The sequence below is a fragment of the Pongo abelii genome, chromosome X (genome assembly GCF_028885655.2).
Source record: "Pongo abelii isolate AG06213 chromosome X, NHGRI_mPonAbe1-v2.0_pri, whole genome shotgun sequence".
Lineage (NCBI taxonomy): Eukaryota > Metazoa > Chordata > Mammalia > Primates > Hominidae > Pongo > Pongo abelii.
Window position 1 is genome coordinate 161,849,784 of NC_072008.2, and position 27,324 is coordinate 161,877,107.

The following is a 27,324-nucleotide window of genomic DNA, read 5'->3' on the forward strand; positions in this document are numbered from 1 at the left end:
TGGTAAGAATACTAAATCTGCAATAAAAAGCCAGTAAAATAGATTATCTTCAGCAAAATAGTATCCTGTAAATGGTGTACCTTGGAGGAGCCAGGGTTTGTTCTAGAAACTCCTCAATTTTAATGAAGTCTGTTTTCAACTCCTTGTTATACACCAGGAACGGAGGATTGGTACCTGGGGCTAAGTCCTTCAGTTCTTCAGGCTTTCTATGATTATTAAAAATAAGCAGAGTTAGGTCTCCAGATAAAGTATACATTAAATAAACACCAATATTTTATTGGTATCTACCAATCTCAATTCCTAGAATTTAACATGTCCTGATTTCTCTTACCTGGTCATGTCAACAGTTGTCACATTAAATTTAACTCCTTTAAGCCAGAGGATCATGAAAAGGCGTTGGCAAAAGGGACAGTTTCCAATACTCTCTCCGTCACTTCCAGCCTATTAAGATAAAGAGAGACCTCAGTTTATTTGTTTGTTCAATAAGTATGTATTGAGTTCCTACTAGGAAATGAGCCAGTTGCTAGAGACAAACAAGGACATTCTTAATCTCATGTACTCCATCATCTATGGACAGAGAGATATAGGGAAGCAAATAATTTCATTAAATGTAAAGTCCCAACTGTGATGGGTACATAATAATGATAATACATTTTATATATTATCAGAATTTATATAATTTTCCTATTGATAGACATTTAAGATATTCCAAAATTTTTACTACTCTAAGTACTTCAGAAACAAACATTTCTGGGCATATAGCTTCTTCCACTTCTGAGATTATATCTTTAAGGTTAATCTTTAAAATGAAAATGGTCAGTAAAAAGTATGCACATGTCCCATTTTGATAGATCTTACCAAATTGCGTTTCTGAAAGGTACCTTTCCATATGGCCATTGACCATTTCCGTATTTTGCAAATTGTTTGTTCATGACAGTTTTTAATTTATTTTATTTTATTATTATTATACTTTAAGTTTTAGGGTACATGTGCACAATGTGCAGGTTAGTTACATATGTATACATGTGCCATGCTGGTGTGCTGCACCCATTAACTCGTCATTTAGCATTAGGTATATCTCCTAAAGCTATCCCTCCCCCCTCCCCCCACCCCACAACAGTCCCCAGAGTGTGATGTTCCCCTTCCTGTGTCCATGTGTTCTCATTGTTCAATTCCCACCTATGAGTGAGAATATGCGGTGTTTGGTTTTTTGTCCTTGCGATAGTTTACTGAGAATGATGATTTCCAATTTCATCCATGTCCCTACAAAGGACATAAACTCATCATTTTTTATGGCTGCATAGTATTCCATGGTGTATATGTGCCACATTTTCTGAATCCAGTCTGTCATTGCCAGACATTTGGGTTGGTTCCAAGTCTTTGCTATTGTGAATAGTGCCACAATAAACATACATGTGCATGTGTCTTTATAGCAGCATGATTTATAGTCCTTTGGGTATATGCCCAGTAATGGGATGGCTGGGTCAAATGGTATTTCTAGTTCTAGATCCCTGAGGAATCGCCACACTGACTTCCACAAGGGTTGAACTAGTTTACAGTCCCACCAACAGTGTAAAAGTGTTCCTATTTCTCCACATCCTCTCCAGCACCTGTTGTTTCCTGACTTTTTAATGATTGCCATTCTAACTGGTGTGAGATGGTATCTCATTGTGGTTTTGATTTGCATTTCTCTGGCCAGTGATGGTGAGCATTTTTTCATGTGTTATTTGGCTGCATAAATGTCTTCTTTTGAGAAGTGTCTGTTCATGTCCTTCGCCCACTTTTTGATGGGGTTGTTTTTTTCTTGTAAATTTGTTGGAGTTCATTGTAGATTCTGGATATTAGCCCTCTGTCAGATGAGTAGGTTGCGAAAATTTTCTCCCATTTTGTAGGTTGCCTGTTCACTCTGATGGTAGTTTCTTTTGCTGTGCAGAAGCTCTTGAGTTTAATTAGATCCCATTTGTCAATTTTGGCTTTTGTTGCCATTGCTTTTGGTGTTTTAGACATGAAGTCCTTGCCCATGCCTATGTCCTGAATGGTAATGCCTAGGTTTTCTTCTAGGGTTTTTATGGTTTTAGGTCTAACGTTTAAGTCTTTAATCCATCTTGAATTGATTTTTGTATAAGGTGTAAGGAAGGGATCCAGTTTCAGGTTTCTACATATGGCTAGCCAGTTTTCCCAGCACCATTTATTAAATAGGGAATCCTTTCCCCATTGCTTCTTTTTCTCAGGTTTGTCAAAGATCAGATAGTTGTAGATATGTGGCATTATTTCTGAGGGCTCTGTTCTGTTCCATTGATCTATATTTCTGTTTTGCTACAAGTACCATGCTGTTTTGGTTACTGTAGACTTGCAGTATAGTTTGAAGTCAGGTAGCGTGATGCCTCCAGCTTTGTTCTTTTGGCTTAGGATTGACTTGGCGATGTGGGCTCTTTTTTGGTTCCATATGAACTTTAAAGTAGTTTTTTCCAATTCTGTGAAGAAAGTCATTGGTAGCTTGATGGGGATGGCATTGAATCTATAAATTACCTTGGGCAGTATGGCCATTTTCACGATATTGATTCTTCCTACCCATGAGCATGGAATGTTCTTCCATTTGTTTGTATCCTCTTTTATTTCCTTGAGCAGTGGTTTATAGTTCTCCTTGAAGAGGTCCTTCACATCCCTTGTAAGTTGGATTCCTAGGTATTTTATTCTCTTTGAAGCAATTGTGAATGAGAGTTCACTCATGATTTGGCTCTCTGTTTGTCTGTTATTGGTGTATAAGAATGCTTGTGATTTTTGTACATTGATTTTGTATCCTGAGACTTTACTGAAGTTGCTTATCAGCTTAAGGAGATTTTGGGCTGAGACAATGGGGTTTTCTAGATATACAATCATGTCATCTGCAAACAGGGACAATTTGACTTCCTCTTTTCCTAATTGAATACCCTTTATTTCCTTCTCCTGCCTAATTGCCCTGGCCAGAACTTCCAACACTATGTTGAATAGGAGTGGTGAGAGAGGGCATCCCTGTCTTGTGCCAGTTTTGAAAGGGAATGCTTCCAGTTTTTGCCCATTCAGTATGATATTGGCTGTGGGTTTGTCATAGATAGCTCTTATTATTTTGAGATACATCCCATCAATACCTAATTTATTGAGAGTTTTTAGCATGAAGCCTTGTTGAATTTTGTCAAAGGCCTTTTCTACATCTATTGAGATAATCGTGTGGTTTTTGTCTTTGGTTCTGTTTATATGATGGATTACATTTATTGATTTGTGTGTATTGAACCAGCCTTGCATCCCAGGGATGAAGCCCACTTGATCATGGTGGATAAGCTTTTTGATGTGCTGCTAGATTCAGTTTGCCAGTATTTTATTGAGGATTTTTGCATCAATGTTCATCAAGGATATTGGTCTAAAATTCTCTTTTTTGGTTGTGTCTCTGCCCGGCTTTGGTATCAGGATGATGCTGGCCTCATAAAATGAGTTAGGGGGGATTCCCTCTTTTTCTATTGATTGGAATAGTTTCAGAAGGAATGGTACCAGTTCCTCCTTGTACCTCTGGTAGAATTCGGCTGTGAATCCATCTGGTCCTGGACTTTTTTTGGTTGGTAAGCTATTGATATTGCCACAATTTCAGATGCTGTTATTGGTCTATTCAGAGATTCAACTTCTTCCTGGTTTAGTCTTGGGAGGGTGTATGTGTCAAGGAATTTATCCATTTCTTCTAGATTTTCTAGTTTATTTGCATAGAGGTGTTTGTAGTATTCTCTGATGGTAGTTTGTATTTCTGTGGGATCGGTGGTGATATCCCCTTTATCATTTTTTATTGAGTGTACTTGATTCTTCTCTCTTTTCTTCTTTATTAGTCTTGCTAGCAGTCTATCAATTTTGTTGATCCTTTGAAAAAACCAGCTCCTGGATTCATTAATTTTTTGAAGAGTTTTTTGTGTCTCTATTTCCTTCAGTTCTGCTCTGATTTTAGTTATTTCTTTCCTTCTGCTAGCTTTTGAATGTGTTTGCTCTTGCTTTCCTAGTTCTTTTAATTGTGATGTTAGGGTGTCCATTTTGGATCTTTCCTGCTTTCTCTTGTGGGCATTTAGTGCTATAAATTTCCCTCTACACACTGCTTTGACTGTGTCCCAGAGATTCTGCTATGTTGTGTCTTTGTTCTCGTTGGTTTCAAAGAATATCTTTATTTCTGCCTTCATTTCGTTATGTACCCAGTAGTCATTCAGGAGCAGGTTGTTCAGTTTCCATGTAGTTGAGCGGTTTTGAGTGAGTTTCTTAATCCTGAGTTCTAGTTTGATTGCACTGTGGTCTGAGAGACAGTTTGTTATAATTTCTGTTCTTTTACATTTGCTGAGGAGAGCTTTACGGATGGGTTTTTGGTGTGGATGTCCTTTCTGTTTGTTAGTTTTCCTTCTAACAGACAGGACCCTCAGCTGCAGGTGTGTTGGAGTTTGCTAGAGGTCCACTCTAGACCCTGTTTGCCTGGGTAACAGGAGCGGTGGCTGCAGAACAGTGGATTTTCGTGACCCACGAATGCTGCTGTCTGATTGTTCCTCTGGAAGTTTTGTCTCAGAGGAGTACCTGGCCGTGTGAGGTGTCAGTCGGCCCCTACTGGGGGGGTGCCTCCCAGTTAGGCTGCTCGGGGGTCAGGGGTCAGGGACCCACTTGAGGAGGCAGTCTGCCCATTCTCAGATCTCCAGCTGCATGCTGGGAGAACCACTGCTCTCTTCAAAGCTGTCAGACAGGGACATTTAAGTCTGCAGAGATTACTGCTGTCGTTTTGTTTGTCTGTGCCCTGCCCCCAGAGGTGGAGCCTACAGAGGCAGGCAGGCCTCCTTGAGCTGTGGTGGGCTCCACCCAGTTCGAGCTTCCAGGCTGCTTTGTTTACCTACTCAAGCCTGGGCAATGGCAGGCGCCCCTCCCCCAGACTGGCTGCTGCCTTGCAGTTTGATCTCAGACTGCTGTGCTAGCAATCAGTGAGACTCCGTGGGCGTAGGACCCTCCGAGCCAGCTGCGGGATATAATCTCCTGGTGCGCCGTTTTTTAAGCCCATCGGAAAAGTGCAGTATTGGGGTGGGAGTGACCCGATTTTCCAGGTGCCGTCTGTCACCCCTTTCTTTGACTAGGAAAGGGAACTCCCTGACCCCTTGCGCTTCCCAAGTGAGGCAATGCCTCGCCCTGCTTCAGCTCGCGCACGGTGCACTGCACCCACTGTCCTGCGCCCACTGTCTGGCACTCCCTAGTGAGATGAATCCAGTACCTCAGATGGAAATGCAGAAATCAGCCGTCTTCTGCGTCACTCACGCTGGGAGCTATAGACCGGAGCTGTTCCTATTCGGCCATCTTGGCTGCCCTCCAGTTTTTAATTTTTTTATGAAGGTAATGACCTTTTCTTATTGTTTGGAAAAATTATTTGTATATTAAAGACATTAACTCTTTGTGATATATGTTACATGTAATTTTAAAAACATGGATTATGTAAAATTTAAATTTACATGAGATCTACCATGCTTTTTCTCTATGTGGTCTGGCTTTTCTGATCTGCTTATATACATCGAGATTACAAAAAACATATTTCCTTACTTTATTTTTATATTTTGATTTACCATAAGGATTTTCTATCATGTTTTCTTCTAGTACCATCATGGTTTAATTTTTGCATTTGTTTCATTTATTTGGATTCTGTTTTTGTGTAAGAAGTGTATGAGGACTTCTTTAGTATTTTTAAATTTTTACAAATAGTTAATAGTCTTATGCCTTTCATTAAATAAATCCATCTGATATGGTTTGGATATTTGTCCCCTCCAAATCTCAAGCTGAAATGTAATCTCCAATGTTGGAGGTGGGGCCTGGTAGGAGGTGATTGGATCCTGGGGGTGGGCACCATCACCTTGGTAACAAGTTTGTTCCTGCTCAGTTAGTTCACTCAAGATCTGGTTGTTGAAAGTATGTGGCACCTCCCCCTTGCTCTCTTGTTCCCACTTTCAGCATGTGAGACACCTGCTCCCTCTTCACTTTCCACCATGATTGTAAGCTTCCTAAGGCCCTCACCAGAATCAGATGCCAGCACCATGCTTCTTGTAATATCTGCAGAACTCTAAGTCAATTAAACTTCTTTTCTTTATAATTTACCCAAGCTCAGATTTTTTTTATAGTATTGCAAACACAGCCTGATACATCATTGTATTAGGTCACTCTTGCATTACTCTAAAGAAATACTTGAGACTGGAAATTTATAAGAAAAGAGGTTTAATTGGCTCACAGTTCTGCAGGCTGTACAAACATGGCACCAGCATCTGCTCAGCTTCTGGGGAGGCCTCAGGGAAATTTTGCTCATAGCAGAAGTTGAACTGGGAGCAGACACTTCACATGGCGAAAGCGGGAGCAAGAGAGAGAAAGAGTGGGGGATGAGATGCCACACTTTACAACAACCAGATCTCATGAGAACTTACTCACTATCATGAGGGCAGCACTAAGCCATGAGAGGTTTGCCCTCATGACCCAAACACTTCCCACCATGCCCCAACTCCAGAATTGGGGATTAAAATTTAACATGAGATTTGGGCAAGGAGAACTATCCAAACACTATCAACCATCATTTTTTCTACTGATTGAAAACACTTTTCTGCTTTGAAATTTTATATGCACTTGAGTTTACTGGTGGACCCTCTATTCTTCACTTATTCATTTACTTGCCCAATGAATATTCACTGAACAAATTATGTGTGTAACACACACCAGACATATACATATATATATATACACACCAGACATTAAAATAAAAATATTCCCCCAAATTAACTCTCAGTTTTAAACAGAGATAAATTATTTGAAGAAAAGAAGTGCATTTTATGAGTGTATAACAGAGAAACTCAGAGAAATCTATGTGGGGTCTGTCAGGGAGGGCCTTCTCTGAGGAAGTAGCATTTAAACTGAGTTCAAAGGATAAGTAACAGCTAATTAGATGAATGGGCATGAAGAGGGCATTCTAAACAGGGAATAACATGTGCAAAGGTCTTGCAATAGGCTTGAGCATGGCATGTATAAAGAACTGAAAGAAGATCAATGTGACTGGAATTCAGAGGAGGGAGAGAAGAGAAAAATTCAATAAGCTGGGATACAGCAAAACTAAAATCTCCTGCTTTTCAAAAGAATTATTAAGAAAAAAAAAGTCTTGTATCCATAACATATAAAAAAAAAATAAAGAACACAACTCAACAACTAACTACCCAACTTTAAAAATGGGCAAGAGATGCCGAATGTGGTGGCTGTTGCCTGTAATCTCAGCACTTTGGGAGGCTGAGGCAGGCAGATCACTTGAGGTCAGGGGTTCGAGACCAGCCTGGGCAACATGATGAAACCCCATCTCTACTAAAAATTAGCTGGGCATAGTGGTGGGCTCCTGTATTCCCAGCTACTTCGGAGGCTGAGGCAGGAGAATTGCTTGAACCCTGGAGGCAGAGGTTGCAGTGAGCCAAGATCATGCCACTGTACTCCAGCATGGGCAACAGAGTGAGACTCTGTCTTAAAATAAATTGGGCAAAAGAGAAGAGAGGTGGAGCAGGAAAGCCAAATTAAAGGCTTCCCAAGAAGGATGGGTACAAACAGGCCCAGACTGTGAAGATTACAATAAATACCTAACTCTTTAATGCCCAGATGTAGATAAACATCCATAAGAATCAAGACCATCCAGGAAAATATGACCTCACCAAATGAACTAAATAAGGCACTAGGGACCAATCCTGGAGCAATAGAGATATGTGACATTTCAGACAAAGATTCAAAATAACTGTTTTGAGGAAACTAAAAAAAAATCAAGATAACACAGAGAATTCTATCAGATAAACTTAACAAAGAGATTGAAATAACTTAAAAGAATCAACCCCATCAAAAAGTGGGCGAAGGACATGAACAGACACTTCTCAAAAGAAGACATTTATGCAGCCAAAAAACACATGAAAAATTGCTCACCATCACTGGCCATCAGAGAAATGCAAATCAAATCCACAATGAGACACCATCTCACACCAGTTAGAATGGCAATCATTAAAAAGTCAGGAAACAACAGGTGCTGGAGAGGATGTGGAGAAATAGGAACACTTTTACACTGTTGGTGGGACTGTAAACTAGTTCAACCCTTGTGGAAGTCAGTGTGGCGATTCCTCAGGGATCTAGAACTAGAAATACCATTTGACCCAGCCATCCCATTACTGGGTATATACCCAAAGGACTATAAATCATGCTGCTATAAAGACACATGCACATGTATGTTTATTGTGGCACTATTCACAATGGCAAAGACTTGGAACCAACCCAAATGTCCAACAATGATAGACTGGATTCAGAAAATGTGGCACGTATACACCATGGAATACTATGCAGCCATAAAAAATGATGAGTTTATGTCCTTTGTAGGGACATGGATGAAATTGGAAATCATCATTCTCAGTAAACTATCGCAAGGACAAAAAACCAAACACCGCATATTCTCACTCATAGGTGGGAATTGAACAATGAGAACACATGGACACAGGAAGGGGAACATCACACTCTGGGGACTGTTGTGGGGTGGGGGGAGGGGGGAAGGATAGCATTAGGAGATATACCTAATGCTAAATGACGAGTTAATGGGTGCAGCACACCAACATGGCACATGTATACATATGTAACTAACGTGCACATTGTGCACATGTACCCTAAAACTTAAAGTATAATAATAAAAGAAAAAAACAAAGAATCGAGCGGAAATTCTGGAGTTGAAAAATGTAATTGACATACCGAAAAATGCATCAAAGTCTTTTAATAGTAGAATTGATCAAGCAGAAGAAAGAATTAATGAGCTTGAAGGCAGGCTATTTTAAAACACACAGACGAGAAAAAAGAAAAAAAATCATAAGAAAGAATAAAGCATGCCTATGAAATCTACAAAATAGCTTCAAAAGGGCAAATCTAAGAGTTATTGGCCTTAAAGAGGAGGTAGAGAAAGAGATAGGATAGAAAGTTTATTCAAGGGATATTAACAGAGAACTTCCAAAACCTAGAGAAAGACATTGATATGCAAGTACGAGAATGTCACAGAACACCAAGTAGATTTAACCCAAAAAAGACTATCTCAGGGCATTTAATAGTCCAACTCTCAAAGGTCAAGGATAAAGAAAGGATCCTAAAAGCAGCAAGAGAAAAGAAACTAATAACATACAATGGCACTTCAATGTGTCTGGAAGCAGACTTTTCAGTGGCAACCTTACAGGCCAGGAGAGAGTGGCATGACACAGAGAAGGTGCTGAAAGAAAAACACTTTTACCCTAGAATAGTATATCCAGCAAAAACATCCTTCAAACATGGAGAAATAAAAATCTTCCCAGACAAATGAAAGCTGAGAGCTTTTTATCAACACCAGATATACCCTACAAGAAATGCTAAAGGGAGTACTTCAATCAGAAAAAAAAATAAGGTTAATGACCAATAAGTAATCACCAGAAGGTATAAAACTCACAGAAAAACACAGAATATTATAATACTGTAACTGTGGTTTGTAAACTACTCTCAAGTAGAAAGACTAAATGATGAACCAATCAAAAATAATAACTACAACAACGTTTTGAGACATAGACAGTACAATAAGATATAAGTAAAAAAAACCCTCTGTCTCTACTAAAAATATAAACAATTATCTAGGCATGGTGGCACGTGCCTGTAGTCCCAGCTATTCAGGAGACTGAGGTAGGAGGATCACCTGAGCTTGGGAAGTCAAGGTAGCAGGGAGCTAAGATTGAGCCACTGCACTCCAGCCTGGGCAACACGAGTGAGCCTCTGTCTCAAAAATAAACAAATAAAAATAAAGAACTCACACCAATTCTACTCAAACTGTTCTGAAAATTAGAGGTGGAGAAAATACTTCTAATATCGCTCTACAAGGCCAGTATTACCATGATACCAAAACCAAAGACACATCAAAAAAGAAAACTATAGGCCAATATCACTGATAAATATTTGTATTATTCTGTTTCCATGCTGCTGATAAAGACATACATGAGACTGAGCAATTTACAAAAAAAAAAAAAAAAAAAAAAGAGGTTTAATGGACTCACAGGTCCACGTGGCTGGGAAGGCCTCATAATCATGGAAGAAGGGGAAAGGCACATCTCACATGGCAGCAGATAGGAGAAGAGAATGAGAGCCAAGTGAAAGGGGCCCTTATAAAGCCATCAGATCTCATGAGACTTACTACCATGAGAACAGTATGGGGGAAACTGTCCCCATGATGCAATTATCTCCCACTGGGTCCCTCCCACAACATGAGGGAATTATGGGTGTTAAAATTCAAGATGAAATTTGGGTGGGGGCACAGCCAAACCATATCATTCTGCCCCTGGCCCCTCCTAAATCTCATGTCTTCACATTTCAAAACCAATTATGCCTTCCCAACAGTCCCCCAAAGTCTTAACTCATTTTAGCATTTACTCAAAAGTCCACAATCCAAAGTCTCATCTGAGACAATGTAAGTCCCTTCCATCTATGAACCAGTAAAATCAAAAGCAAGTTAGTTATTTCCTAGATACAATGGGGGTACAGACATTGGGTAAATAAAGTCATTCCAAATGGGAGAAATTGGCCAAAACAAAGGGGATAAAGGCTCTATGCAAGTCTGGAATCCAGCAGGGCAGTCAGATCTTAAAACTCCAAAATGATCTCCTTAGACTTCACATCTTGCATCTGGGTCATGCTGATGCAAGAGGTGGATTCCCATTGTCTTGGGTTTATAAGGTTTAGCTTAGGTGTCTTCTTGTTTATTTTGGGAATGGAAATCAACATTTATAGTGACTGTATATAGTGCCAGGTCAGGAAGCCTGGAAAAATAACCTATAGGAATCCACAAGGTGGCTTGTTTATGTATGTTTCTAAAGCCTATTTCCCCAGTGAGATCACTGAATGGATTGGCTATGCCCTGGCCACTTGGTCCATCCTGACACTTGCATTTGCATTTTTCTCACTTTGTTTCCTTGGGCAGCTCTGCCCCTGTGGCTTTGCAGGGTACAGCCTCTCTCCTGGTTGCTTTCGCAGGCTGGCATTGAGTGTCTGTGGCTTTTCCAGGCACATGGTGCAAACTGTCAGTGGATCTACCATTCTGGGGTCTGGAGGATGGTGGCCCTCTTCTCACAGCTACACTAGGCAGTACCCCAGTGGGGACTCTGTGTGGGGGCTCCAACCCCACATTTCCCTTCCATACTGCCCCAGCAGAGGTTCTCCATGAGGGCCCCACCCCTGCAGCAAACTTCTGCCTGGACATCCAGGCATTTCCATACATTCTCTGAAATCTAGGCACAGGTTCCCAAACCTCAATTCTTGACTTCTGTGCACTGCAGGCTCAACACCACATGGAAGCTGCCAAGGCTTGGGGCTTGGCACAGCCTGAGCTATACTTTGGCCCCTTCTAGTCATGCCTGGAGTGGCTGGGATGCAGGGCACCAAGTCTCTAGACTGCAAACAGCAGAGGGACCTTGGGCCCAGCCCACAGAATCATTTTTCATTCTTAGGTCTCAGGGCCTGTGGTGGAAGGGGCTGCCACAAAAGTCTCTGACATGCCTTGAAGACATTTTCCCCATTGTCTTGGTGATTAACATTCTGCTTCTTGTTACTTATGCAAATTTCTGTAGCTGGCTTGAATTTCTCCTCAGAAAATGGGATTTTCTTTTCACACTGTCAGGCTGCAAATTTTCTGAAATTTTATGCTGTGTTTCCTTTTTAAAAGTGAATGCTTTTAACAGTACCCAAGTCATCTCTTGAATCCTTTGCTGCTTAGAAATTTCTTCTGCCAGATACCCTAAATCATCTCTCTCAAGTTCAAACTTCCACAAATCTCTAGGGCAGGGACAAAATGCTGCCAGTCTCTTTGCTAAAACATAACAAGTGTCACCTTTGCTCCAGTTCCCAGCAAGTTCCTCATCTCCATCTGAGACCACCTCAGCCTGGATTTTATTGTCCATATCATTATCAGCATTTTGGTCAAAGCCATTCAACAAGTCTCTAGGAAGTTCCTAGCTTTCCCACATTTTTCTGTCTTCTTCTGAGCCCTCCCATGTGTTCCAACCTCTGTCTATTACCCAGTTCCAAAGTCGCTTCCACATTTTTGGGTATCTTTTCAGTAGCATCCTACTCTTGGTACCAATTTACTGTATTAGTCCATTTTCATGCTGCTGATAAAGACATACCCGACACTGGGCAATTTACAAAAGAAAGACGTTTAATGGACTCATAGTTCCTTGTGGCTGGGGAGGCCTCAAAATCATGGCAAAAGGTGAAAGGCACATCTCACATGGCAGCAGACAAGAGAAGAGAATGAGAGCCAAGTGAAAGGGATTTCCCCTTATAAAACTATCAGATCTTGTGAGACTTATTCACTACCATGAGAACAGTATGGGGGAAACTGCACCCATGATTCAATTATCTCCCACTGGGTCCCTCCCACAACATGAGGGAATTATGGGAGCTATAATTCAAGATGAAATTTGGGTGGGGACACAGCCAAACCATATGATTATTGTTGCAAAAATTGTCAATAAATACTAGCAGACTGAATTCAACAACACATTAAAATGATCATTCATTCTGTAGGTTGTCTGTTTACTGTGTTGATAGTTTCTTTTGCTGTGTAGGAGCTCTTAAGTTTAATTAGACCCCATTTGTCAATTTCTCCTTTTGTTGCAATTGCTTTTGGTGTCTTCATCATGAAATCTTTGCCTGTTCCTATGTCCAGAATGGTATTGCCTAGGTTTTCTTCCACGGTTTTTGCAATTTTGCATTTTGCATTTCAGTACTTTACCCATCTTGAGTTTATTTTTGTATATGGTGTAGGAAAGGGGTCCATTTTAAATCTCCTGCATAGGGCTAGCCAATTATCCCAGCACCATTTATTGAATAAGGAGTCTTTTCCCCAGTGCTTGTTTTTGTCAGGCTTGTCAAAGATCAGATTGTTGTAGGTGTGTGGCCTTATTTTTGGGCTCTCTATTCTGTTCCATTGTTCTATGTGTCTGTTTCTGTGCCAGTACCATGCTGTTTTGGTAACCATAGCTCTGTAGTATAGTTTTGAGTGAGGCAAGGTGATTCCTCCAGCTTTGTTCTTTTTGCTTAGGATTACTTTGACTATTTGGGCTCTTTTTGTGATTCCATATGAATTTTAAAATAGTTTTTTCTAGTTCTGTGAAGAATGTCATTGGTAGTTTGATAGGAATAGCATTGAATCTATAGATTGCTTTGGGCAGTATGGCCATTTTAATGATATTTATCTTTCCTATCCATGAACATGGAATGTTTTTCCATATGCATCTGATGAAGACCTAATATCCAGCATCTATAAGAAACTTAAACAAATTTACAAGAAAAAGCCTATTAAAAAGTGGGCAAATAACATGAATAGACACTTTTCAAAAGAAGACATGCATGTGGCCAATGAGCATATGAAAAAAAAGTTCAACACCCCTGATAATTAGAGAAATTCAAATCAAAACCAGAATGGGACACCATCTCACACCAGTCAGAATGGCTATGATTAAAAAGTCAAAAATAGGCTGGGCACCATGGCTCATGCCTGCAATCCTAGCACTTTGGGATGCCACGGAGGGAGGATGGATCACTTGAGCCCAAGAGTTCTAGACCAGCCCAGGATACATGGCAAAATGCCACCTCTCTATATAAATAAGGTAAAAAAAAAAAATACTGTCAAAGTTGCAGGGAAAAAGGAACACATACACTGTTAAGTGGGAGTCTAAATTAGTTCAACTATTGTGGAAAGCAGTGTGACATTTTCTTAAAGACCTAAAAATAGAACTACCATTTTACCCAGCAATCCTATTACTGGGTATCTACCGAAAGAGATATAAATTATTTTATCATAAAGATGCATGCACACATGCTCACTGCAGCACTATTCACAATAACAAAAACATGGAATCAACCTAAATGCCCATCAATGGTAGACTGGATAAAGACAATGTGGTACATATACACAATTGAATATGATGCAGCCATAAAAAAGAATAAGATCATTAAGATGGCAGAAAGGAGGCAGCACTAGCCTGCAGCTCCCACTTGGACAGACAGAGAGGTGTGGAGGCTCACATCATGATCTTCTGCTCCAAGAACTACCACAGCAACATTCCAGGGAAGCTGAGAGAATCCACAGACCCTTTGAAGGAACTGGAGCACTGCTGCATGCTCCCTGAGATGCTGAAAAACTGTGAGTCTCCTTGCTTTTTAGCTGGGAGGCTGGTGGTCTGGGGCAAGTTCTCAGCCTTGATCACCAGATGCCCAGAAATAGACTCGGTGCTGTTGAGGGGGCACAGTGGGAGTAAGACTGGCCTTTAGGGCTGCAGGCTGCACGGGTGCAGGGTGAGCCTGTGACTGCCAGCTTTCCCCTGTTTCCTTGGTGACCTGTATGACTCAGCGGAGGCAGCTATTATCCCCATGGGAACATAACTCCATTGGCCTGGGAACCACATCCCCATCCCCTACAGCAGCCACAGCAAGCTACACTCAAGAAGGGTCTGAGCTCAGACATGCCTAACCCTGCCCCCACTAGGTGGTCTTTCTCTACCCACCCTGGTTGCCAAGGACAAGGGACATAATCTCTTGGGAGCTCTATGGCTCTGCCCACCACCTGAGAAATGTGAATACTTAACCAGGTGACCCTAGGGAAAGTTTGCTTCCTCCCTAGAGTACTACAACTGATGTGCTCTTGAAAGCACCACCTCCTGGCTGGAGGCCAACCAATACAAATCCAGCACATTAAATAAAAATACAACCAAAGACTCTCACAGAATCCACTTAACTCCCCTGCTATCTCTACCACAGCAGGTGCTGGTATCCATGGCCAAAAGACATGAAGATGGGTCATATCACAGGACTCTTTGCAGATACTCTCCAGTACCAGCCTGAAGCCAGTAGCTCCACTAGATGGCTAGACCTAGAAGAGCAAAAACAATCATCGCAGTTCGGCTCTCAGGAAGCCCGATTTCTAGAGGAAGTGAGAGAACAACACATCAAGGGACCACCCCATGGGACAAAAGAATTTGAACAGCCTCTCCCAGATCTTCCCTCTGACATAGTCTAAGCAAGTGAGAAATAACCAGAAAATCAGTTCTGGTAATACAACAAAACAAGGTAATTTAACACTCCCAAAAGATCACACCAGCTCACCAGCAATGGATCCAAACCAAGACAAAATACCTGAATTGCCAGAAAAAGAATTCAGAAGGTAGATTATTAAGCTAATCAAGGAGACATCAGAGAAAGGTGAACTCCAACTTAAAGAAAAATCATAAACATGATACAGGATATGAAAGGAAAAATCTTCAATGATATGAAAGCAGAAATCTTCAATGAAATAGGTAGCATAAATAAAAAACAACCACAACGTCTGGAAATTAAGGACACACTTATAGAAATGCAAAACGCACTGGAAAGTCTCAGCAGTAGAATCAAACAAGCAGGAGAAAGAACTTCAGAGCTTGAAGATAAGGCTTTCAAATTAACCGAATCCCTCAAAGACAAAGAAAAAATAATTAAAAAACAAAAAAAGTGAACAAAGCCTCCAAAAAGCTTGGAACTATGTTAAGCACCCAAACCTAAGAATAATTGATGTTCCCAAGGAAGAGGAGAAATCTAAAAGTCTGAAAAACATATTTGAGGGAATAATCGAGGAAAACTTCTCCAGCCTTTAGATATCTAGGCATCCAAATAAAATAAGCTCAAAGAACACCTGGAAAATTTATCACAAAAAGATAATTGCCTAGGCACATAGTCATCAGTTTATCTAAAATCAAGACAAACAAAAGAATCTTAAGAGCTATGAGGAAAAAGCATCAGGTACCCTATAAAGGAAAACCTATCAGAGTAACAGCAGGTTTCTCAGCAGAAACCCTACAAGCTAAAAGGAATTGGGGTCCTATTTTTAGCCTCCTTAAACAAAACAGTTATCACCCAAGAATTTTGTATCCAGTGAAACTAAGCTTCATAAATGAAGAAAAGATACAGTCTTTTACAGACAAACAAATGCTGGGAGAATTCACCACTACCAAGCTGGCAATACAAGAACTGCTAAAAGGAGCTCTAAATTTTGAAACAAATCCTTGAAATACACCAAAATGGAACCTCCTTAAAGTACAAATCTCACAGGATCTATATAACAATAACACAATGAAAAAAAAAACCAAGGTATTGAGGCAACAAATAGCATGATGAATAGAATAGTACCTCACATCTCAGTACTAACATTGAATGTAAATGGCCTAAATGCCTCACTTAAAAGATATAGAATGGTAGAATGGATAAGAATTCACCAACCAAGTTTCTGCTGTCTTCAGGAGACTCACCTAACACATAAGGACTCAGGTAAACTTAAGGTAAAGGGGTGGAAAAAGATATTCCATGCAAATGGACACCAAAAGTGAGCAGGAGTAGCTATTCTTATATCAGACAAAACAAACTTTAAAGCAATAGCAGTTAAAAAAGACAAACAGAGACATTAAAGAATGATAAAAAGGACTAGTCCAACAGGAAAATATCACAATCCTAAATATATATGCACCTAACACCAGAGCTCCTGAATTTATAGAACAATTACTACTAGACCTAAGAAATGAGATAGATGGCAACACAATAATAGTGGAGGACTTTAAGACTCTACTGACAGCACTAGACAGGTCATCAAAAAAGAAAGTCAACAAATAAACTATCAACTTAAACTATACCCTAAAACAAATGGACTTAACAGATATTTACAGAACATTCTTCCCAACAACTGCAGAATATGCATTCTATTTATCAGCACATGGAACATTCTCCAAGATAGACCACATGATAGGGCACAAAACAAGTCTCAGTAAATTTAAGAAAATCAAAATTATATCAAGTATTCTCTCAGAACACAGTGGAATAAAATTAGAAATAAACTCCAAAAGGAATCCTCAAAACCACACAAATACCTGAAAATTAAATAACCTCCTGAATGATTGTTGGGTCAACAATGAAATCAAGATGTAAATAAAAAATTGTTTGAACTGAACGATAACAGTGACACAACTTATCAAAACCTCTGGGATACAGCAAAAGTGGCTGTATTAGTCAGGGTTCTCTAGAGGGACAGAACTAACAGGATATATATATATCCTATTAGTTTATTAAGTATTAACTAACATGATCACAAGGTCCCACAACAGGCTGTCTGTAAGCTGAGGAGCAAGGAGAACCAGCCCAAGTCCCAAAACTGAAGAACATGGTGTCCAATGTTTGCGGGCAGGAAGTATCCAGCACAAGAGAAAGATGTAGGCTGGGAGGCTAAGTCAGTCTCACCTTTTTATATTTTTCTGCCTACTTTATATTCTAGCCATGCTGGCAGCTAATAAGATGCTGCCCAATCAGATTAAGGGTGGGTGTGCCTTTCCCAGCCCACTGACTCAAATGTTAATCTCCTTTGGGAACACCCTCACAGACACACCCAGGATCAATACTTTGTATCCTTCAATCCAATCAAGTTGACACTCAGTATTAACTAGCAGAGTGGTGCTAAAAGGAAAGTTCATAGTATTAAATGCCTACATCAAAAACTCTGAAAGAGTACAAATACACAATCTGAGGTCACACCTCACAGAACTGAAGAAACAAAAGCAATCCAAACCCAAACCCAGCAGAAGAAAAGAAATAAAGATCAGAGCAGAAGTAAATGAAATTGAAACAAACAAACAAAACACAAAAGATAAGTGAAACAAAAGCTTGTTATTGGAAAAGATAAATAAAATTGATAGACAATTAGTGAGATTAACCAAGAAGAGAGAAGATCCAAATAAACTCAATTAGAAATGAAATGAGAGATATTACTACTGATACGACAGAAATACAAAAAATTATTTAAGGCTTCTATGAACGTCTTTACATGCATAAACTGGAAAACCTAGAGAAGAGGATAAATTCCTGGAAATATAAAGATCTTCTAGATTAAACCAGGAAGTTATAGTAACTCTGAACACACCAATAACAAGCAGCAACATTAAAATGATAATTTAAAAATTGCCAACAACAACAACAAAAGTCCAGGACCAGACAGATTTACAGCTGAATTCTATCTGGCATTCAAAGAAGAATTGGTACCAATCCTATTGACACTATTCCATTGGATAAAAAGGAAATTATCCCTAAATCATTCCATGAGGCCAGTATCCCCTTAATACCAAAACCAGGGAAGGACATAACAAAAAAAGAAAACTACAGACCAATATTCATGATGAACATATATGCAAAAATCCTTAACAAAATGCTAGCTAATTAAATCCAACAGCATATCAAAAAGATAATCCACCATGATCAAGTGAGTTTCATACCAGGGATGCAGAAATGATTTAACATCTGCAAGTTAATAAATGTCATACACCACATAGAAATAATTAAAAACAAAAATCACATGATCATCTCAATAGATACATATAAAGCATTCGACAAAATCCAGCATCCCTTTATGATTAAAACCTTCAGCAAAATTGGCAGAGAAGGAACATACCTTAAGGTAATAAAGGCCATCTATGATGAACCCATAGCCAACATTATACTGAACAGGGAAAAGATGAAAGCATTCCCCCTGAGAACTGGAACAAGACAATGATGCTCACTTTTACCACTTACATTCAAGATAGTACTGGAAGTCCCAGCCAGAGCAATCAGAAAAGAGAAAAAAATCAAGGGCATCCAAATTGGTAAAGAGGAAGTCAAACTGTTGCTGTTTGCTGATGATATGTTTGTATACCTAGAAAACTCTAAAGACTCATCCAAAAAGCTCCTAGAACTGGTAAATAAATTCATCAAAGTTTTAGGATACAAAATTAATGTACACAAAACAGTAGCTCTCCTATATACCAATAGTGATCAAGCTGAGAATAAAATAAGAACTCAATCCCTTTTACCATAGTTGCAAAAAAATAAAATAAAATAAACAACTCAGGAATATACCTAACCATGGAGGTGAAAGACCTCTACAAAGAAAACTACAGAACACTGCTGAAAGAAATCATAGATGACACAAACAAATGGAAACACATCCCATACTCATGGATGGGTAGAATCAATATTGTGAAAATGACCATACTGCCAAAAGCAATCTACAAATTCAATGCAATTCCCATCAAAATACCACTGTCATTCTTCACAGAACTAGAAAAAACAATTCTAAAATTCATATGAAACCAAAAATGCCCACATAGCCAAAGAAAGACTAAGCAGAAAGAACAAATCTGGAGGCATCTCATTACCTGATTTCAAACTAGACTATAAGGCTATAGTCACCAAAACAGCATGGTACTGGTATAAAAATGGACACATAGACCAATGGAACTGAATACAGAACCCAGAAATATAGCCAAATACTTGTAGCCAACTGATCTTCAACAAAGCAAACAAAAACATAAAGTGGGGAAAGGACACCCTATTCAACAAATAATGTCGGGATAATTGGCAAGCCACATGTAGAAGAATGAAACTGGATCCTCATCTCTCGCCTTATACAAAAATAATTCAAGATGAATCAAAGACTTAAATCTAAGACCTGAAACCATAAAAGTTCTAGAAGAAAACATAGGAAAATCTCTTCTAGACATTGGTTTAGGCAAAGACTTCATGACCAAGAACCCAAAAGCAAATGCAACACAAACAAAACTAAATAGATGGGAATTAATTAAATGAAAAAGCTTCTGTATAGCAAAAGAAATAATTGGGGGCTGGCAAGATGGCCAAATAAGAACAGCTTTGGTCTGCAGCTCCCAGTGAGATCAACACAGAAGACAGGTGATTTCTGCATTTCCAACTGAGGTACCCAGCTCATCTCGTTGGGACTGGTTAGACAGTGGGTGTAGCTCAAGGAGGGTTAGCCAAAGCATGGTGGGGCGTCACCTCACTCAGGAAGCACAAGGGGTCGGGGAACTCCCTCCCCTAACCAAGGGAAGCCTTGAGGGACTGTGCCGTGAGGAATGGTGCACTCTGGCCCAGATACTATGCTTTTCCCACAGTCTTTGCAACCAGCAGACCAGGAGATTCCCTCCGGTGCCTATGCCAACAGGGCCCTGGGTTTCAAGCACAAAACTGGGCGGCCATTTGGGCAGACACCAAGCTAGCTGCAGGAGTTTTTTTTCATACCCCAGTGGTGCCTAGAACACCAGTGAGACAGAACCATTCACTCCCCTGGAAAGGGGGCTGAAGCTAGGGAGCCAAGTGGTCTAGCTCAGTGGATCCCATCCCCATGGAGCCCAGCAAGCTAAGATCCACTGGCTTGAAATTCTTGCTGCCAGCACAGCAGTCTGAAGTCGACCTGGGATGCTTGAGATTGGTAGGGGAAGGGGCGTCCACCATTACTGAGGCTTGAGTAAGCTCTTTTCCCCTCACAGTGCAAACAAAGCCACCAGAAAGTTGGAAATAGGCAGAGCCCACTGCAGCTCGGCAAAGCCGTTGTAGCCAGACTGCCTCTCTAGATTCCTCTCTCTGGGCAGGGCATCTCTGAAAGAAAGGCAGCAGCCCCAGTTAGGGCTTATAGATAAAACTCCCATCTCCCTGCGACAGAACACCAGGGGGAAGGGGTGGCTGTGGGTGCAGCTTCAGCAGACTTAGACGTTCCTGCCTACTGGTGCTAAAGAGAGCAGTGGATCTCCCAGCATGGTGATCAAGCTCTGCTAAGGGACAGACTGCCTCCTCAAGTGGGTCCCTGACCCCCGTGCCTCCTGACTGGGAGACCCCTCCCTGCAGGTGTCAACAGACACCTCATACAGGAGAGCTCCGGCTGGCATCTGGCAGGTGCCCCTCTGGGACAAAGCTTCCAGAGGAAGGAACAGAAGCCAATCTTTGCTGTTCTGCAGCCTCCGCTGGTGATACCCAGGCAAATAGGGTCTGGAGTGGACCTCCAACAAACTCCAGCAGACCTGCAGCAGAGGGTCCTGACTGTTAGAAGCAAAACTGAGAAACAGAAAGGAATAGCATCAACATCAACAAAAAGGATGTCCACACAGAAGGTCACCATCTGAAGGTCACCAACATAAAAGACCAAAAGTAGATAAATCCACAAATATGAGGAAAAACCAGTGCAAAAAGGCTGAAAATTCCAAAAACCAGAATGCCTCTTCTCCTCCAAAGGATCATAACTCCTTGCTAGCAAGGGAACAAAACTGGATGGAGAATGAGTTTGATGAACTGACAGAAGTAGGCTTCAGAAGGTGGGTAGTAACAAACTCCTCCAAGCTAAAGGAGCATGCTCTAACCCAATGCAAGGAAGCTAAGAACCTTGAAAAAAGGTTAGGCAAATTGCTAACTAGAAAAACCAGTATAGAGAAGAACATAAGTGACCTAATGGAGCTGAAAAACACAGCACAAGAACTTTGTGAAGCATACACAAGTATCAATAGCCAAATCAATCAAGTGGAAGAAAGGATATCAGAGATTGAAGATCAACTTAATGAAATAAACCATGAAGACAAGATTAGAGAAAAGAGAATGAAAAGAAACAAAGCCTCCAAGAAATATGGGACTATGTGAAAAGACCAAACCTACGTTTGACTGGTGTACCTGAAAGTGACTGGGAGAATGGAACCCAGTTGGAAAACACTCTTCAGGATATTATCCAGGAGAACTTCCCCAACCTAGCAAGGCAGGCCAACATTCAAATTCTGGAAATACAGAGAACACCACAAAGATACTCCTTGAGAAGAGCAACCGCAAGACACATAATCGTCAGATTCACCAAGATTGAAATGAAGGAAAAAATGTTAAGGGCAGCCAGAGAGAAAGGTCGGGTTACCCACAAAGGGAAGCCCATCAGACTAACAGCAGATATCTCTGCAGAAACCCTACAAGCCAGAAGAGAGTGGGGGCCAATATTCAACATTCTTTAAAAAAAGAATTTTCAACCAAGAATTTTATATCCAGACAAGCTAAGCTTCATAAGTGAAGGAAAAATAAAATACTTTACAGACAAGCAAATGCTGAGAGATTTTGTCACCACCAGGCCTGCCTTTCAAGAGCTCCAGAAGGAAGCACTAAACATGGAAAGAAAAAACTGGTACCAGCAACTGCAAAAACATACCAAATCGTAAAGACCACCGACACTGTGAAGAAACTGCATCAACTAATGGGCAAAATAACTAGCATCATAATGACAGGATCAAATTCACACATAACAATATTAACCTTGAATATAAATGGGCTAAATGCTCCAATTAAAAGACACAGACCGGCAAATTGGATAAAGAGTCAAGACCCATCAGTGTGCTGTATTCTGGAGACCCATCTCATGTGCAAAGTCACACATAGGCTCAAAATAAAGGGATGGAGGAATATTTACCAAGCAAATGGAAAGAAAAAAAAAAGCAGGGGTTGCAAACCTAGTCCCCGATAAAACAGACTTTAAACCAACAAAGATCAAAAAAGACAAAGAAGGGTATTACATAATGGTCAAGGAATCAATGCAACAAGAAGAGCTAACTATCCTAAATATATATGCACCCAATACAGGAGCATCCAGATTCATAAAGCAAGTTCTTAGAGACCTACAAAGAGACTTAGACTCCCACACAATAATAGTGGGAGACTTTAACACCCCACTGTCAACATTAGATCAACGAGACAGAAAACTAACAAGGATATTCAGGACTTGAACTCAGCTCCAGACCAAGCAGACCTAATAGACATCTACAGAACTCTCCACCCCAAATAAACAGAATATACATTCTTCTCAGCGCCATATCACACTTATTCTAAAATTGACCACATAATTGGAAGTAAAACACTCCTCAGCAAATGCAAAAGAATGGAAATCATGACAAACAGTCTCTCAGACCACAGTGCAATCAAATTAGAACTCAGGATTAAGAAACTCACTCAAAACCGCACAACTACATGGAAACTGAACAACCTGCTCCTGAATGATTACTGGGTAAACAACGAAATTAAGACAGAAATAAAGAAGTTCTTTGAAACTAATGAGAACAAAGACACAATATACCGGAATCTCTGGGACATAACTAAAGCAGTGTTTAGAGGGAAATTTATAGCACTAAATTCCCACATCAGAAAGTGGGAAAGATTTAAAATCAACAGCCTAACATCACAATTAAAAGAACTAGAGAAGCAAGAGCAAACAAATTCAAAAGCTAGCAGAAGACAAGAAGCAACTAAGATCAGAGCACAAGTGAAGGAGATAGAGACATGAAAAATCCTTCAAAAAAATCAATAAATCCAGGAGCTGGTTCTTTGAAAAGATGAACAAAATAGATTGACTGCTAGCCAGACTAATAAAGAAGAAAACTGAGAGGAATCAAATAGACACAATAAAAAACGATAAAGAGGATATCACCACTCATCCCACAGAAATACAAACTACCATCAGATAATACTGCAAACACCTCTACACAAATAAACTAGAAAATCTAAAAGAAATGCATAAATTCCTGGACACAGGAAGAAATCAATCCCTGAATAGAACAATAACAAGTTCTGAAATTGAGGCAGTAATTAACAGTTTACCAACCAAAAAAGCACAGGATCAGATGGATTCACAGCCAAATTCTACCAGAGGTACAAAGAGGAGCTGGTACCATTCCTTCTGAAACTATTCCAAACAATAGAAAAAGAGGGACCCCTCCCTAACTCATTTTATGATGCCAGTTTCATCCTGACACCAGAACCTGGCAGAGACACACACACAGAAAGAAAATTTCATGCCAATATCCCTGATAAACATGGTGAAAATCCTCAATAAAATACTGGCAAACTGAATCCAGCAGCACATCAAAAAGCTTGTTCACCATGATCAAGTTGGCTTCATCCCTGGGATACAAGGCTGGTTCAACATATGCAAATCAATAAACATAATACACCACGTAAACAGAACCAATGACAAAAACCACATTATTGTCTCAACAGATGCATAAAAAGCCTTTGATAAAATTCAATATCCCTTCATGCTAAAAACTCTCATCAACTAGTTATTGATGGAATATATCTCAAAATAATAAGAGCTATCCATGAAAAACCCATAGCCAATATCATACTGAATGGGCAAAAGCTGGAAATATTCCCTTTGAAAACTGGCACAAGACAAGGATGCCCTCTCTCACCACTCCTATTCAACATAGCATTGGAAGTTCTGGCCAGGGCAATCAGGCAAGAGAAAGAAATAAAGCATATACAAATAGGAAGAGAGGAAGTCAAATTGTATCTGTTTGTAGATGACATGATTGCATATTTAGAAAACCCCATTGTCTCAGCCCAAAAACGCCTTAAGCTGATAAGCAACTTCAGCAAAGTCTCAGGACACAAAATCAATGTGCAAAAATCACAAGCATTCCTATACACCCATAATAGATAGCCAAATCATGAGTGAACTCCCATTCACAATTGCTACAAAGAGAATAAAATACCTAGGAATACAACTTACAAGGGATGTGAAGGACCTCTTCGAGGAGAACTACAAACCACTGCTCAAGGAAATAAGAGAGGACACAACAAATGGAAAAACATTCCATGCTCATGGATAGGAAGAATCAATATTGTGAAAATGGCCATACTGCCCAAAGGAATTTGTAGATTCAATGCTATTCCCATCAAGCTACAATTGCCTTTCTTCACAGAATTGGAATATGTAACAAATCTGCACGTTGTGCACATGTACCCTAAAACTTAAAGTATAATAATAATAAAAAAACTACTTTAAATTTCATACGGAACCAATAAAGAGCCTGTATAGCCAAGACAATCCGAAGCAAAAACAAAAAACAAAAACAAACAAACAAAAAACCAAAGCTGGAGACACCATGATACCTGACTTCAAACTATACTACGAGGCTACAGTAACCAAAACAGCATGGTACTAGTACCAAAACACATATATAGACCAATGGAACGCAACAGAGACCTCAGATATAACACCACACATCTACAACCATCTGATCTTTGACAAACCTGACAAAAACAAGAAATGGGGAAAGATTCCCTATGTAATAAATGGTGCTGGGAAAACTGGCTAGCCATATGCAGAAAACGGAATCTGGACACCTTCCTTATACCTTATACAAAAATTAACTCAAGATGGATTAAAAACTTAAACATAAGACCTAAAACCATAAAAACCCTAGAAGAAAACCTAGGCAATACCATTCAGGACATAGGCATGGGCAAAGACTTCATGACTAAAACAACAAAAGCAATGGCAACAAAAGCCAAAATTGACAAATGGGATCTAATTAAACTAAAGAGCTTCTGCACAGCAAAAGAAACTGTCATCAGAGTGATCAGGCAACCTACAGAATGGAGAAAATTTTTGCAATCTATCCATCTGACAAAGGGCTAATATCCAGAATCTACAAGGAACTTAAATAAATTTACAAGAAAAAACCAAACAACCCCATCAAAAAGTGGGCGAAGGATATGAACGTCTCAAAAGAAGACATTTATGTGGCCAACAATCATATGAATAAAAGATAATCATCACTGATCATTAGAGAAATGCAAATCAAAACCACAATGAGATACCATCTCACACCAGTTAAAATGGCAATCATTAAAAAGTCAGGAAACAACAGATGCTGGAGAGGATGTGGAGAAATAGGAACACTTTTACACTGTTAGTGGGAATGTAAATTAGTTCAATCATTGTGGAAGACAGTGTGACAATTCCTCAAGGATCTAGAATCAGAAATACCATTCGACCCCGCAATCCCGTTACTGGGTATATACCCAAAGGATTATAAATCATTCTACCATAAAGGCACATGCACACATATGTTTACTGCAGCACTGTTTACAAGAGCAAAGACTTGGAACCAACCCAAAGGGCCATCAATGATAGAGTGGACAAAGAAAATATGGCACAGATACACCATGGAATATTATGCAGCCATAAAAGAGAATGAGTTCACGTCCTTTGCAGAGACATGGATGAAGATAGAAACCATCATTCTCAGCAAACTAACACAGGAACAGAAAAGCAAACACCACATGTTCTCACTCGTAAGTGGGAGTTGAACAATGAGAACACATGGAACACTGGAGCCTGTTGTGGAGTGGGGGGAAATGAGAGGGAGAGCATTACCTAATGCATATGGAGCCCAAAACCTAGATGATGGGTTGATGGGTGCAGCAAACCACCATGGCACATGTATACCTATGTAACAAACCTGCACGTTCTGCACATGCATCCAAGAACTGAAAGTATAATAAAAAAAGAAAATGTGATATATATATATATACACACACACACCATGGAATACTACTCAGCCATAAAAAGGCACTAAATAATGGCATTTGCAGCAACCTGGAAGGAATTGGAGACTATTATTCTAAGTGAAGTAACTCAGGAATGGAAAGCCAAACATGGTATGTTCTCACTTATAATTGGGAGCTAAGCTATGAGGACACAAAGGCATAAGAATGATACAATGGACTTTGAAGACTCAGAGAAAGGGGTGGGGGAGTGAGGATAAAAGACTACACATTGGGTACAGCGTATACTGCTTGGGTGATGGGTGCACCAATATATCTGAAATCACTACTATATATCTTATTCATGTAACCAAACTTCACCTGTTCCCCAAAAACCCATTGAAAAATAAATAATTTTTTTTAAAAAGAAACAAAATCATTGTGTTGTATACATTGAATATATACAATCTTTATTTGCCAATTAAATACTCTAAAATAAAAAAGGAAAAAAGAAAATGAGCAAAGGACATGGACAGACATTGCACTGAAGAGGACATGCAGATGACAAGCACATAAAATGTTCAATTTTATTAGCCTTTTGGGAAATGCGAATTTAAACAATAAATTGTCACTACACACCTTTCAAAATAGTTAAGATAATAATAGTGACAACACAAAATGCTGGTAAGAATGCACAGAAATATTGCTGGTTTTAATGTAAAATAGTATGACCACACTGGAAAGCACTTTGGCAATTTCTTACAAATCTAAACATGCAGCTGCTATGCAACCAAACAACTAGACCCTTTGGCATTTATCTCAGAGAAATGAAAACTTATGTCCATAAAGAAACCTGTAAAAGAGGATTTATACAGCCTTGTTTGTAATAACCCAAAACTAGTGACAACTAAAATGTCCTTCAACAGCTGAATAATTAAACAAACTGTGGCATATCAGTATCATGGAGTAGTACTCAGCAATAAAAAGGATCGAACTGTTGATACACACAACAACTTGGATGAAGTTCCAGGGAATTATGCTGAGTGGGGGAAAAAAAGACAATCGCAAAAGGTGATATACTGTATTATTCCATTTATGTAACATTCT

The 27,324-nt window shown here is 39.7% G+C and overlaps 1 protein-coding gene across 4 annotated transcripts in view; it reads right to left on the reverse strand.

Annotated features, from left to right (window-relative positions):
* The window catches only part of CLIC2 (chloride intracellular channel 2), a 108,713-nt gene that overhangs the window by 27,305 nt on the left and 54,084 nt on the right, over positions 1–27,324 (reverse strand). For 2 of the 4 annotated variants that reach the window (XM_024240641.3, XM_002832325.4), the window contains exons 2-3: positions 332–441; positions 81–206 (exon numbers count right to left, since the gene is read on the reverse strand). In XM_024240641.3, coding sequence (XP_024096409.1) covers positions 81–206; positions 332–441 — 236 coding nt within the window. Of the gene's footprint in view, positions 1–80; positions 207–331; positions 442–6,256; positions 6,355–14,112; positions 14,359–27,324 lie in introns of those variants that run through there. The other 2 variants (XM_054545281.2, XM_054545280.2) reach the window with 2 other exon arrangements.